We start from the raw sequence: 13,721 nt of genomic DNA on the forward strand, positions 1-13,721 counted from the left end.
ACACAAATTTTGAAATCAAGACATTGCTCATCTTGCTAGAAGCACGCCATCTTTTGGTGGTATAGAGAGGAATTTTGCAATCTCCGCATGCTATACAGTCGCACCTCTGGTTATAATTCCCTCTGTAACAAAAAACTCGTACCTAATCCAATCCAAGCCCGCCAAATGCTGGAGGCTAATAAGGTTTACTCTTCTCCTCTAGCAAGAAAGGTCTTTCCGCGAATTACTATTTTGTTTTTACTGAAGCTGAACCTTTTTGCGTTCTATCCAGTGACATGGTATGCAATATTTGGATTATATATATGCTCAGTGTTAAAAACTCAGTTCGCAGTTAAATCTTAAGAATTAGATCGTCACAGGTCACGCGCCAGCGAGAAAACGTGTGCCTGCGGAGTTTTCTCGTGGCTTAGCTTGCTTTTAACACTACTTGTTATCCCATGTTGCACACGGCGACAGTCGACCAAGTTCTCTGCTGGATTTCTCTAAATCACCTCTCAAAGTGGTAAATTTATAATATTTTGGCATTGATCTCCGTATCAGGAAAAACTTAATCGACTCTTTGATTAAATTAAAAATAATATATATCACAAAATTTTCAAATTTTATATCGACCCAAAAGAGAAGAGCATTTTGGGGAAAATTCCAGAACTGATAGCACACATTACTCTAGTGCTCATTTCACTCAAAATGGTCCTCTTATTTATAAAAAATAAATAACCTATAAAAATATATATAAACCTGCTAAAGTTGCATCACAGAAAAGTCTGAGCTGCGCACATTACTTTTACACCAAAGGCGGGTAAAAGTCTAACTTGGCTCTCACTCTATATCTGAGGCAAACTTCTACCCGTCCCTTAATAGTCAACTATCCAACTCAAATAGACAACCTCCGCATTAAGAAGATAGTTTAGTATTTTGTGAACTACGCTGGTCATCTAGGACGTCATGGCTTTGTGCTTCGAAATATTTTCGTCTATTTTCGGTTTTGGTAACTTACAGCGATGACATTCCATAACATTAATTTATATCTTTTAGTAATATTTCGGCTCCTTAATTTTCATGGTGTACAAAAAAGCCATTTTAATCTAGAATTTCATTAACTTGACTCTTTAACAGATTTTAGATGCCCACGGTATGCAGATACTATGGAAAATGGCTGCAGTGTGTCCTTCAAATCGAATAAGGAGACGCCTTTAACTAGGGATGAATCGCTAACTTTAGCTACTTTGAGGTTAACTTTTATATCAGAGATGCACTTCTTACAATACGGCCTAGAAAAAATTGTCAGCGTGGTTAACTCTGGATTTTTTGAAATAGTAATAACAACAAAATTTAAAGTCTAAAATTTGATTTAACTAATTTTTATGTTTCTCTAGGAAGGCGGGAATTTTGCTTGCGCATTTTGTACACACGAGGAAAAAGCGAACGTTCTGCTCGATCATGATATCCGGCATAGCAATATCATACACAAGGAAATCTCTCCAAATTGTCCGCATCAAGCACATTCATCAAACGACGCCTCAACGGAAAAAGAGCTGGACTTGGCCACATGCTTCGACTACAAGCGGGAGTCACATCGGAGGATCAGCTTTCTGCAATACGCTCTGCCCTGGGTTTGCACGGTGGACTTTGGTGAACTGGCCGCGGCGGGTTTCTACTACATGGGCCCGGAAGACAACGTCATCTGCTTCTTCTGCCGAGTACAGATCAAGGGCTGGGAAACAGACGACAAAGCTGACACGGAGCACAAGCGCTGGAGTCCCAGCTGCCCCATGGTCACTAAGGAGCCCACTTTGTGCAACGTGCCGCTCACGGAAGAACTCGAATACTCACAGGAGGCTGAGAAGTGCCTTAAAAATCTTTTAGCATGTAAGTAATTTTCATAGTTTAGTTGAGATTAGATGAAAAGGTAAATTTTTTTATCTTATATAAATTATAATAATTCTTTTAAGATCAGAAAGGTTGATGCAATTTTTTTATTTATTTACAAATGCACATATGGGGCGTCGGGGAAAGATATTTCAAAGTTCATGCAATCAGTTGCTCAATGAAAAGTCTTGCTAGACTTTTTGTCGCAAAAGTCATCCTAATTTACGAAGCTCACGTTAAGGAAGGGCATTTCACTCAGAGCAGTGTTAAACTACGGTTTTGGGTTTTAGACAGTTTTTTATTGCAAAATATTGTCGCGAGACTATTTGTTGACAGTAATTTGGCGCAAAATAGAAGGTTTTTATGATCTCTGAGATTTAGAAGATTTAAAACGTGAGAAATATTTATTGATGCTAAACACAATTACACACTTTTTTCTCAGAAACTAAGCTGATATCAGACTGTTACTAAACCCATTTAGATTGTTTTTGAGGAGTTAGACGTTTCAAGTGTTGTTTAAATGGCTTTTAAAATTGTATATTGCTCATTTTATCGTTCCATGACGATTGGGAGATCAGAAAAAATAATCGATGATCACCTAAAATTCACCAACTTAGATATCAACGGGATATCAACTGATGTAAAGTATTTTTCTGTTGTTTTGTCTTAAGGTGAGAATGCACGCGTTAATATGCGCAGTGGACACTGTTTGCTCAGCGAGGAAGAAATAAATTCATTGCTGGGCGCTAGCAAGTATCCCGAGAAGCAAGCTCATGAAGAAAGGCTAAAAACCTTCAACGCATGGCCGTTGAGCGTGAGACAAACGCCCGAAAGTTTAGCATCGGCAGGCTTCTACTCCGTCGGCGACGGTGACAAGGTTCTCTGTTTTCATTGCGGTCTTGGAATTATGGATTTCGCACCCACAGATGACCCTTTCGAAGAACACGCGAAGTGGAATCCGATATGCACTTACGTCATTTTGGAAAAGGGGATGGACTTTGTAAAGGGTTCCCTTCGAAAAAATTCAATTGTGGAGAAAACTGGCAATCAAGGAATAATTAAAAAGTGAAGGAGCTTTATTCTATTTGATTTTGGAATTTAAGCAAAATTATTTTAGCTCGATTAGCTCTTGCTCCGTTCAACAACAGCAGCAAGAAATACTTATATAAATATCGAACTTGTATTGTTTCTATCTTGGTTTGAGACGGCAAAATTTGTTATAATTTCATAAATGATTTATTTTTTTTAATAAAACTTTGTTGGTATAATAAAATTAAAAAATGTTTCATTGGCAAAAACTGTAAAAATTGTGAATATTTATTTGGAAAATTAGACATTTTTATTAAATATTTCACATAATATTGATTCACAATATGACACATCAAGAGGTTTAATTTCTACCGCACTAACAGATACTTAAAGAAGAGATGATTATGAAGAAAGTTTTTGTCCTAACTACAATCTTCACCAGCACCTGCCAGGCTGCTGAACTGCAGCAGTGTTGACACTCTGCAGGGTAGCGTAGGTGGGCTCAAAGTCCGAGGCGAAGACTTGTGCTATAGGAGTCGGCTGCGAGCCTCTTGGTGGCGCAGGAGCTGTGCTGTAGGGTGGTGGACAGAAGTAGTGGTCGTAGGAGGGGAAGGGCTGGTGGTGCACGGTGGCCGTCGCCACGCTCGTCGTCACCATGTGGTTGTTGCACGAGGCCAGGTTGTTGTTGTTGTTGTTTAGCACCTGCAAAGGACGAAAATATTATTTGCACTGCTACCAAATTTTTATCTTATATTTTGTAGTTTCATAAAAGAAATTAAAATAATGAACGGTTTGAAGTAAATTTAATTAATAAAAATATGTATACAAATAAATTTATTGCAGTGGTTTTCTAAATTTGTTTTTACACAATAATGGTGATTTTAATTTAGGCCATCTTTGACAAGGAATAAAGCAAGCTGTTAGAAATTACAATTAAAGCATTATTGTCACAATATATTTACAATGTTATTGAGACGTTTCAAGAAATTTTATTTCCTCCTCAAAAATGACCGTAAGATTTAATTAGTCACGGTTTTGTACTGCTGGAAGCATTTTTTCATTCAGATCAAAATGGGTTTTACCTTTTCTGCAAGCTCTTTAGGCTCGTTCAGACGCCGTGAATGTGTGCAGGGTGAAGTTGTTACGATCTCCGGCTGTGCAGGCAACGGTGGGAAACGTTTTGACTTGTATCTTCGATTTTGGAACCAAATTTTGACCTGCGTCGATGTCAGTTCAAGCTGCGATGCGATTTGGTCGCGCTCTGGTGCACTCAGGTAACGTTGTTGGTTGAACCGCCGCTCTAACTCTTGTACTTGAATCTAGAAAAAAGGATGAAATTACTCTCACACCATAAAAAATAGCATGATTTTTTTCGAATACATTGAGCAGAGAGTTATTTTTTATCGAATTTAATGAGACAGAAACTATGTGTTAAATATGGCCTGGCGTTAATCTCAATTTCCTGGTATATTTTCTTTTTGTATTTTATAATTATCTCATGAACCAAGCGATGGTTGAAAATTTAAATTATCTGGCGAATGTTGTGAAAAATATCGGATTCAGAAGTGTATTGCTAGAAAAATGCATCGGAGTGAGACAAGCTTCGAATTTGTGCAAAACGTAGTCTGCGAAATAAATTTAGTGGTACACGTGTGTTCAATAAATTTTATACTATGTTTTTTCATTGATTTGAAAAAAAACATGAATTAGCTACATTTGAACAAGAGTAACAAAATGAAATAACCTTATCCTAATGAAATGAAAAATGCACTATTTTATTTCAATATTTTTAGTTGCGTGATGAAAAGAATAATTATTCAACTTTTATGTTTCATCAGCTTAGGAAACTAAAGACAAGATAATAAGTAGTTTAGGTTCATCAGATATTTAAAGAATGCGGAGATAAGTTTGTGGGTAACGGGTTAAGCGCATTGTTAATCGTTAATATCAATAAGACTTTTTGAAAAGTCCGACTAAAATACCACTCTTGATTTCGCCGTGAAAACAAGTTTCTTTGATAACTCAAGGCCTTTGCTCACAATACTAACAATCTTCAATGTAGCATTTTATTAAAAATTGTGCCTATTTTACTAAAGAGCATTGAAAAAGAACAAATTTAATGGAAAAGACTTCAATTAACAAAAAATCGAACAAAACTCTATCTGAAAGATAATGTGTTATTTATCAATGAGAATTTTAAATCGAAACAACAAAAGAGATTACATCATAGATTTATGTGAGCGATTTTTATCTACGTCTAAAAGGTAATTTCACAATGTTTGTTCCGCAATGGAAAAAATACCTGTGAAAACAGTACGCGCGGCTTCCGCTTTATCCTTGGCTTCGATACATCAGACTTTGATTTAGAGGTGGCAGGCAGTTTCTCAAATTTGGATATATCTCCTGAAACAGAGTAAAAAATATGACGTTTTGGGTGGAATACTATGCATCGTTATTTATTCTATCAAAATTGAACTGTGCTTAAAATTGATTTGTGAAAAGTCTTAGGCGACAATATTTTCCTGGTTAGTCCCAGGCAATGAATATCTAAGGAATGCTCTCACGTTGTTTTTGGCACTCGATAGTCCTCACACGTGCTTGAGGAAAAACGTGATCGGGGTCCCCGACATGATAACCACACATATTAGACTTTTTATAGGGAAATAGAGATTGTTTGTTTAAAAAACATAAATGATAGAGTGGCTTGCAAATGCATAGCAAAAATATAACTTAATAAAAATGTGTTCCCTTTTCGTCTGCTAAAACAAAATAAAGAAATCAACTCATTGAATACTGCGCAACTAAGTAAGCAAAAAGCTAATGCTGTCTATTTTTGTTGTGACTTTTAAAATAAGTCTAAGTCACTCATATAAAATAAAGCATCTAAGCCAAGTGAGGATACATTAGAAGCTGAGTAATGTGCTGGGCATCGAGTAAATTCTCTTTTTCTCTCTCGCCAATCAAATGCATTATCTTTACAACCTAAGGAAAGAGGGAAAAGACTAAACAGAGCAGAGGCGATGTTGCGTGAAATAAAACTCAAATTGCGTCATCTAGATATCTGATCCTCGCTAGCAGATATTGCTCCAGATTTTAATCCACGGCTCAAATTAAAAAAGAAAATGCCGACAGAAGAATCTGCCTTGCTTTCTAACCGAAGCACAATTGATTGTGAGTAGTAATTTTAATATCAAACTAAAGACAAAGATGATTTTTAAGCGTTTCAGACGACATGACAATTAATTTGAGAGTTTAACAACGACAATTACACCAATGAATTGTTTAGCTGGTTTTTTTTTCTCAAGGATGAGATATAGAAATTGAAGGTAATTAAGATTATTTGATAATCAGTAAAACAATTTTACATCGAATAATTGTTATAGATCTGATAATATCGGAGAAAATTATTTCAACGAGAATATAAGCGATTGCAAACGCATATGAATAATAGCGAGCTTGAGATGTGTGATTTTAGACTATTTTTCAATTGTTGAGGCAGTACTAAAAGGCACATAATAACCTGTTTACAAGCAATTTCATTGGAAAATTTTATTTGTTTTGTAATTACAGTTTATTTAAAATATTGAGCTTAAAATATTTGTTTTATTAATTATCTCTGCTAAAAATTAGACCAGAAAAGAACCAGCATTCGTTTTTATTCCTCAAAATAATATTCCAGCATGAATGAAAATTCTAACAAAAATCAATTTTTAATATATGAGCGGTTGAAAAGATAAAATACAAGAAAAACACCTATTTGCTAGCTTTGAAATTAAGCTAATTACAGGGAACAATCATTCTTGATTCGTTCTTTTTCCTATTTTTGTTATTATATTCATTCGGTCAGTTCCGTATAGCTGATTTAAGACGTCAATAAAAAGCTCAAAGTAAAATTAAATTAAGTCCATTTTCTACCAGTGAAAAGACACAAAAAAGCAAATTAAGTTGCATCTTGCGTTTAGTCATATCTTTGAGAGGATCAAAATAAATTCGAGTTACTCGCACTTCGCTTAACTAATATCTCAAGAGGAAAAAAGACAAAATCGGTAGGAAATGCTTTCATTTCAATACACAAAAAGGATATTTCTGTTCCCAATTAAGTAATGCTCATGGTTTGAGAGGGACCGATGAAACTCTCCTATCAAGGTGTAAATCAGATAAACATACACCACACATGTGTCGCACACGGTAAAAAGTCCAAGTTTTGGTCCCCGCTACAATCTACAGTCTCACCTGCGGGCAAGTGGTGGGGCTGCTGCGGCTCTGGCACCTGCTGGAAGGGTTCCTGCTCGTGATGCCAGGAGGCGAACGGTGCCGGCTCGAAGGTGTTGGCCGCGGGCTCATCAGGGTAGTCGAGCAGCAGGCCGCCAGGTTCATCGAGGTAGCAAGCGTAGGGGGTGGTGGGCACCATTGTCGGCTGGGGGTGGCCGAGTTGCAGGATGTCCCTGACCGAGAAGGACGACTGCTCCATCACGGTCGACAGCATCGCCGCCAGACACTGAATGAGCATTAACAGAGGCCAGAGTGGATTTTCGTCCTCGCGGATCAGCCCCCGCCCCCACCCGCCACCGCCTCCCCCACAGCCTCCTGTGAAAGAAAGAAGAGAGAAAGGAAGATCCAGCGTAAGGACCGGGGCCGCCTCGAACATGGACCTCACAGTTAGCCCATGACTGTCCATTAAAGAAAAAAATATGCTGTATATTGTACAAGGGCATGCCAATAACTGCTCCACCGTAAAACTATATTTAAGTTTTTTTCCTGCGAAATGGAAGGTCTCTTTTACTGAGCAATTTTTAAATAATTTTGAATTTATTAAGCATAATTTAAAACAAAATTCAAATTTTGAAACGAATTATATTATAGTGAAATATGGCCATTTTAAATGATTTTTTTAGATTAAAATTTCCAAAAATCATCCAGAGTCCAGACTGTTTAATCCTAAGGGTAAAGTATTTTGGGATTCGCTAACATTTTTTGACTAAAAATTGTGCCGTGTCTACTTAACTTAAAGAAAAAACTAGATCTATTGAGCTCCATCAGCCTGTCCAAGAGTTATCTAGTTTCGTTTTTGTTAAGTGTGTTTAAAATCTTTGAAAGATTCGCGTTTGAAAATTGGATGGAACACGATAATTAAATTATCTAATTATTTCGCAGAGGCAATTTCATCGTTTTGCCAGAAGCCACTGAATGCTAGACGGTCCCGTCGGCGCGTGAAACTTAAGACAGCCAAATTACCCCGGTCGACCGGCCGGCGCTTTTACTTAATGGATCATCTCTCGCTGGGCAAACAGACGCACACACATACACACAAGAAAGGCATTTACACGCGGCGTTTAGCCACTGCAGCGCCAGGCCAGGAGGGTGTGATGCGGTGAACAGAGCCGAAAGGGTGTCTTTCCGAGCCGCCACTGGGGGCTGTTTCTGCATTTATGGCCTCTGGGGACGAGCGAAGAAAAAACAGACTCGATTTTTTGCTGGCAGGTGGCTGCGTGCTTTGCGGTTTCACGCTCGTTGACAGATTTATGTCACGAAATCAAGGCGGAGACCCAGCTTTGAAATGTGATACACCCACTTGCATTCTTGAACAGAAATCTTCCTTTAATAACTCTAAAATACACAGATTATAGCTGTATTCTTATTAATCAATTCTATATTAATTGGATACTATTTTTTAAGTTAAAAATTGTGATAAATATTTAAGAGACCAGAATTTTTTTAATGAACATTTCTTAAAACTATTCGCCCCTAAGTCCCAAAACAACTATATTAAAATGCCCTGAATTTCAATTCAACATGAAAAAAGGACCTGGTTAGGATTCTTTTGTGGAATAAAAATATGAAATGGGCACAGAAGGAAAAAAATCAATCGGTTCAGTATACTGATTGTGAGATAAACACAACAGTTAAGTATGATCTAAAACGATCGTTATTTATTCAAAGGTATCACGCTCAAATACGAGACTTAGAAGTTAAAAATAATATTGTTTTGGTTTTTTCAGGCTAAATAAGTCTTTAGCAGTCTTTAGGAACTAATCTGATTGTGAATATAATTGTTTAAATCATTTCATTTTTCTATGCTTGAAATTTTTCCAATTTTAATAATTGAAAAATCCGATAACTGAAACCTAAATATTAAGACGACCTCGTGTGCTTCTGCCTTTATTGGTATCTATTAACAGAAAGTTTAAAAGCTAAATGGTCAGTTTTATTATAGTCAGTTAATTTTAGTTTCCGGTCATGGGTTTGTTTGAAATTTATTCAAAATGCCAAGGAAAAGTTTAAAAGCAAAACAGATATGTTACAAAATATTTAAAAATCTCAGATAAACCTTGTTTGCCAAAAATTCCACAATTTTTTTTTATATCAACAGAGCCACTGGATCAAGGTTGAGTAAATTTAAATATGTTTACTTGGAGGGATATAGCCCCCCCTTTATCCTTCAAATTTCTCTGAAACCGAGATTGACGCGAGCCATTTGTTTGGCTATTCATCGGTGTGGATATTATCTCTTCTTATTACACATACTGTTAAGCTGCCTACTGAATGAGACTGTTATTTGCTTTGAGAAAGTGAGACGCCGAGAGAGGGTGGTCCAAGTTGCCTTTTATTTCTTCGCTCTCCTTGGCAGACTTGGCAGCAGAGAAAAAAAGCGACGCGTCTTATAACTCATGCTTCACTGTTTAACTTACAAAAACATTCAACCAGTGGAGAAATTCACGAGTTCGGTGTAAGTTAAGAAATCCAATTTTATTCCAGAGTTCACTGGCATAGAGATGGTGATACTGGCTGTTCAAATCACTAAAAATTTTAAATGATTTATTTAGATAAAAATATAAATTGCAGCATCCGGGCAAAATATCAAAAATTATAATGCGCGGATCAACGCTTTTTAAATTTCTCAAAGGTCAAATTAGAGTTGTATTAAAGGCACAATTACAAACAAGGGAAGGCTATTTATATAAAAATGTGTGTGCCTTTTCAAAATGCTAGTGTAGAGTGCAGTAAGGGATAGTTAATTTTTCCCCCAAAACCAACCTTATAGTGAAAATAAAATCATTTCAAATATAATATCTTACCAGGGAGCTTACAACTAGGTTCTAAAATGGGGATGGATATTTAACATTTATCGCTATAGCCAGACATTTTACACATTTTACGCTGATGGACTTAGTGTCTTAAATTTTAATACGCAAATGATGCTTTTGTCGGGGTGCTGACTAATGAATCCAAGAGAAGCTGCTTGCAACACTCACCATCAGCGTCGTGTGTTTTATTTTTCGTAAAAACTAAGAGAAAATGCTGCGCGCTGCTGATAAAGCAGCACGCGCATACTGAATCACGCGCGCATAATGGACTTTTCGTCATAAATTGGAAATTAAGTCTTGAGTGAGTGCAGAGCGGAGAGCAGAAACCTTGGACACACACAAGTGCTAAAATTAGACTTCCATTAGAACGGCGACGGAATGTGCGCGAGTTTGATCTATCTGCATATTAAAGTCCGCTTTATCTTCCTCGCTCTATCTCCCTGCTGTTGAATAAAATTTATGTAAGTCTTTGTGTGTTTTCCTGCTGAAAACTAGAACCCGTTTTGTGCTTTAAAGCATTTTACGCTCATAGTACTGGTGAGAAGATGAGGATTGATGATGCGCATTTCACGAGATTCCCTCGTTCGGATCTCCACCATGGCCTACTGTCATACTCAAAATTCTTTAAAACTGGAACATTTCAACACAAATAAAATATTATTAATATAAAACGAAAAATATATTGTTTCACACAAAATAAAAAATGTCAGGATATTTAAATTTACATAACAATGTTTTGGAACTTTTGACTATACATTAAAACGGATAATAACTTACAAAGTTAACAATCGCTGCATCAAGCCAACCAACTCAAAACATTTTAAGACCTTTTGCATGTATTTTAATCAATTAAAATTTGAGTTTGAAACAGATTGATAGATTTCCTAAATTTCCCCGCACTATCTTCTTCTCAAAAATATACAAATTTTGCTAACAATCTGGAGCATTGTTCAAATCATCCAGCAAAAATGGAAATAAATAAAATAAGTGGAGATTTATTAAAAAAAATCCTGATGCAATATAAATCGGGCATATTTGCCGGGTTATATGAAATCTTTCTGCTTTAGAATGTTTTTCTGCTTCCCTTCTAATAGGTTATGATAGTCCTGCGCGTGTATATCAGCAGCCTGTCTGACAGGGCAGCAGGTCTGCGTTGGTGTTGGTCTGTTAAATGTACACGATAATCCCGGGGCAAAGCAGACGGAATCGTGTGTGTGTCCGCGCGCGCATATCATCTTAAATGTAGAAAATTATCTCGCAACCTGCCTTCTGCCTCTGCTCCATATAATATTTTATATTTTGAAATATATGGATCGGCTCTTTCTATTTCCAGCACGCACAAACACGGCCAGCCTAGAGAATGAATTAAGATAATTTATTACGCATTCGGCGACTTTCCTCAGCAGAAGCCTGCACATATGAGCCTAAAAGTTTAAAAGCCCTACGATAAAAGCCGCGCCGTCGCTCCTGTTTCCTGCTTTTTTTATCTGCAGCCCTTTTTTGATACACCACACGTAGTATGCAGCCCCCGCGCTGTACATTTACATTCCAGCTCAAGATTCAACTCGCATTGCAACTCATAGTGCTCGCAAGCAAGGTCAAAAGATTCACACCCTCTTAAAAATGTTAAAAATTAGCATTGATTAGTCTGTGACATAGTATTTCAAACACAGCTATACCATGAGACCGATTTTTGCTCTAAATTTTAAATGAAATGAAGAAATGAAAGGGTCCACCATGTCAATTCATTGGTTCAAATAAAGAAGAATAAAATAGTGGCGTTAAATCTAAGTCTTTTTGTAAACGAACCAGCGAATTACTAGCTGCTGATTCCTTATTTTCACAAATGAATGGGTACACAAAAAACGATATGTTATCTTAATCTAATTTTTAACGCTTGGCAATTCTCAGCAATGGCAACTATTTAAAATAAAAAGACACTTGTTGGCATTATCGTGGTTTCCTCAATTTTTATTTTCTTATTTATTTTTAAGAAATTAGGCACTGAATCATCAGATCATAATTTGAATCAGACAACCGTTAACTGTTGATATTGATATTTTGTTTTGATTAATACTTATATATTTTTAGTGTTTCAATAATCGTTACAATGCTGTCTTCTTCATCCTCACAAATCAGAATAAAAGATTTATTTTAAGGAGAAGAACTGAAGTGGGACTGTAAAGGTAATTTATTTCAAATTCCCTCACAATTGTAAAAATATCATAGAGGATAAATTATTTTTATGGAATTAAGGATATTATTAATATTTGAGCGCTAACTGACATTGCCTAGTATCTACCTTCACTGGAATTTAAAACTACACATTTTTTAAACAAAATGTTGACCATTATATAAAAGATGCAATATATAGTTATTTTTTTTAAAGTCGTAAACGCCAAACTACTATGCACTTTCACTTATGCTGACAATGGGATAATATTTATGATACACTCTCAAATACAAACAGTTTGGAGGCGCCAAGGGGAAATGCGCCCGGCGGGCAAACCACCCCTAAATAAGTAAGCGAGTGGTCGAAGAAGCAGAGCAACATGTGTGTGTTTGTTTGTCGTGTTTTTTATTGCGCTAATGGAGACTTTGTCGCGTCTCGACGCGCGAAACAAAACGCATTGCTTCCTCGTCGCCGTCTCCTCGGCGACGCAAAGTGTCATATCTGCGCTGATGCCGAGCCACACACACTACTTTATGCTTTATGGGCCGTTTTCTCACGCGGCGCGTAAAAATATAGCTTTTTTTCTGGCCGATTTTAAAAATGTGCACTTGCCTAGTGCCAGCGTGACTCTGGTTGGAGCGAAAAAAGTTTTAAAAAGATGAGAGACGCCAGAGAAGAGTAGTGTGCGTCTGGCTACTATACGGACGGCTTTGGAGTAAAAGATTGTGCAGACAAAGCTCGTCCCGAGTAAAACATCAGGCGCCTGTACTTTTCTCCTGCCCTATAGCTGCCGTCCAAGTCGGCGCGGTCTCTGAGGTGCCGCCGCGCTCAAAGCTTTTGACACTCTCCAGAAGGCCTCCTCGATGATCGTTCTTTTTTCTCTTTATATTCTACTTTGGGCTTTTATGTCACTGTGTCATTATTTTTAAAATTGAAACTTTTGTGAAATCCCTTTAAATGAAATCAGCTGTGAACAAATATTTTCTAAAATATTATAAAAATATCGATGAAAATTTATTTAAAAAAAGCTATCTTTAGAATTTTAAATCTTTAAGAAACTGCATTATAATATTGGCTCTTTAAAAATATTCCTTGTTGATTGCCTATTGAAGATAGTGCACCGCCGTGCAACAATTAAAGTCCATCAAAACATTCTTTAATGGAATTTTAATCCCTTGATCAAAAGCTTAACTGATTTGACGTCAGACTGCTGTTGTATTTTTAACAGTGCGTTGTTTGGACTGATACCATTAAGATCGATAAGAGGAGTAGCAATAAGGGCTTACCAATTTTGCAATGCGCAAATAATGCACCATTGGTATTTTGCATAAAAAATCAGCCAAAAAACATTAACTTTTGATTTTTCTGCATTTTCCCGCATTTTTCAAGTTTTTACCACCTAAAGAGACATAATATAACTAGACAGAGAAAAATGAAAAATTCGTCATATCATAATATCATAAAAATGTATCTACTAAATTTCAGAAATAATTTTTTTTAAATTAATATGTTTCAAAAATTAACATTAAATTTTTATGATCTACTAAACAAAAGCACGTGTCCCA

General features: G+C 36.5%; 2 protein-coding genes across 2 annotated transcripts; one reads left to right on the plus strand and one right to left on the minus strand.

The window, feature by feature from the left end:
- Positions 1–1,000: 1,000 nt before the first annotated feature.
- LOC135945829 (death-associated inhibitor of apoptosis 1-like) lies at positions 1,001–3,105 on the plus strand. Its single transcript, XM_065493731.1, has 3 exons — positions 1,001–1,316; positions 1,377–1,869; positions 2,541–3,105. Exons 1-3 carry the CDS (start codon positions 1,146–1,148, stop codon positions 2,936–2,938), a joined length of 1,062 nt encoding a protein of 353 aa, XP_065349803.1. The 5' UTR covers positions 1,001–1,145; the 3' UTR covers positions 2,939–3,105.
- A 181-nt stretch (positions 3,106–3,286) lies between these two features.
- On the minus strand, positions 3,287–7,576 carry LOC135945354 (homeobox protein Nkx-2.5-like). The gene is made up of 4 exons (XM_065492985.1): positions 7,132–7,576; positions 5,201–5,340; positions 3,981–4,217; positions 3,287–3,600 (listed from the first exon to the last, which is right to left on the minus strand). The coding sequence occupies exons 1-4, from the start codon at positions 7,574–7,576 to the stop codon at positions 3,334–3,336; spliced, it is 1,089 nt and encodes a 362-aa protein (XP_065349057.1). The 3' UTR covers positions 3,287–3,333.
- Between the last annotated feature and the right edge of the window lie 6,145 nt (positions 7,577–13,721).

The sequence above is a fragment of the Cloeon dipterum genome, chromosome X, assembly GCF_949628265.1.
Source record: "Cloeon dipterum chromosome X, ieCloDipt1.1, whole genome shotgun sequence".
In the NCBI taxonomy this organism is placed as follows: Eukaryota; Metazoa; Arthropoda; class Insecta; order Ephemeroptera; family Baetidae; genus Cloeon; species Cloeon dipterum.

Bases quoted from the DNA above. Each gene is read 5' to 3' on its own strand.
- LOC135945829 (XM_065493731.1), top strand. From the start codon at position 1,146: ATGGAAAATGGCTGCAGTGTGTCCTTCAAATCGAATAAGGAGACGCCT. The intron at 1,317-1,376 runs GTAATAACAACA...ATGTTTCTCTAG, and splicing joins ACTCTGGATTTTTTGAAATA to GAAGGCGGGAATTTTGCTTG. The intron at 1,870-2,540 runs GTAAGTAATTTT...TTTTGTCTTAAG, and splicing joins CCTTAAAAATCTTTTAGCAT to GTGAGAATGCACGCGTTAAT.
- LOC135945354 (XM_065492985.1), bottom strand. From the start codon at position 7,576: ATGGACAGTCATGGGCTAACTGTGAGGTCCATGTTCGAGGCGGCCCCG. The intron at 5,341-7,131 runs GTGAGACTGTAG...AACGATGCATAG, and splicing joins GCCCCACCACTTGCCCGCAG to TATTCCACCCAAAACGTCAT. The intron at 4,218-5,200 runs GTATTTTTTCCA...CCTTTTTTCTAG, and splicing joins CGCGCGTACTGTTTTCACAG to ATTCAAGTACAAGAGTTAGA.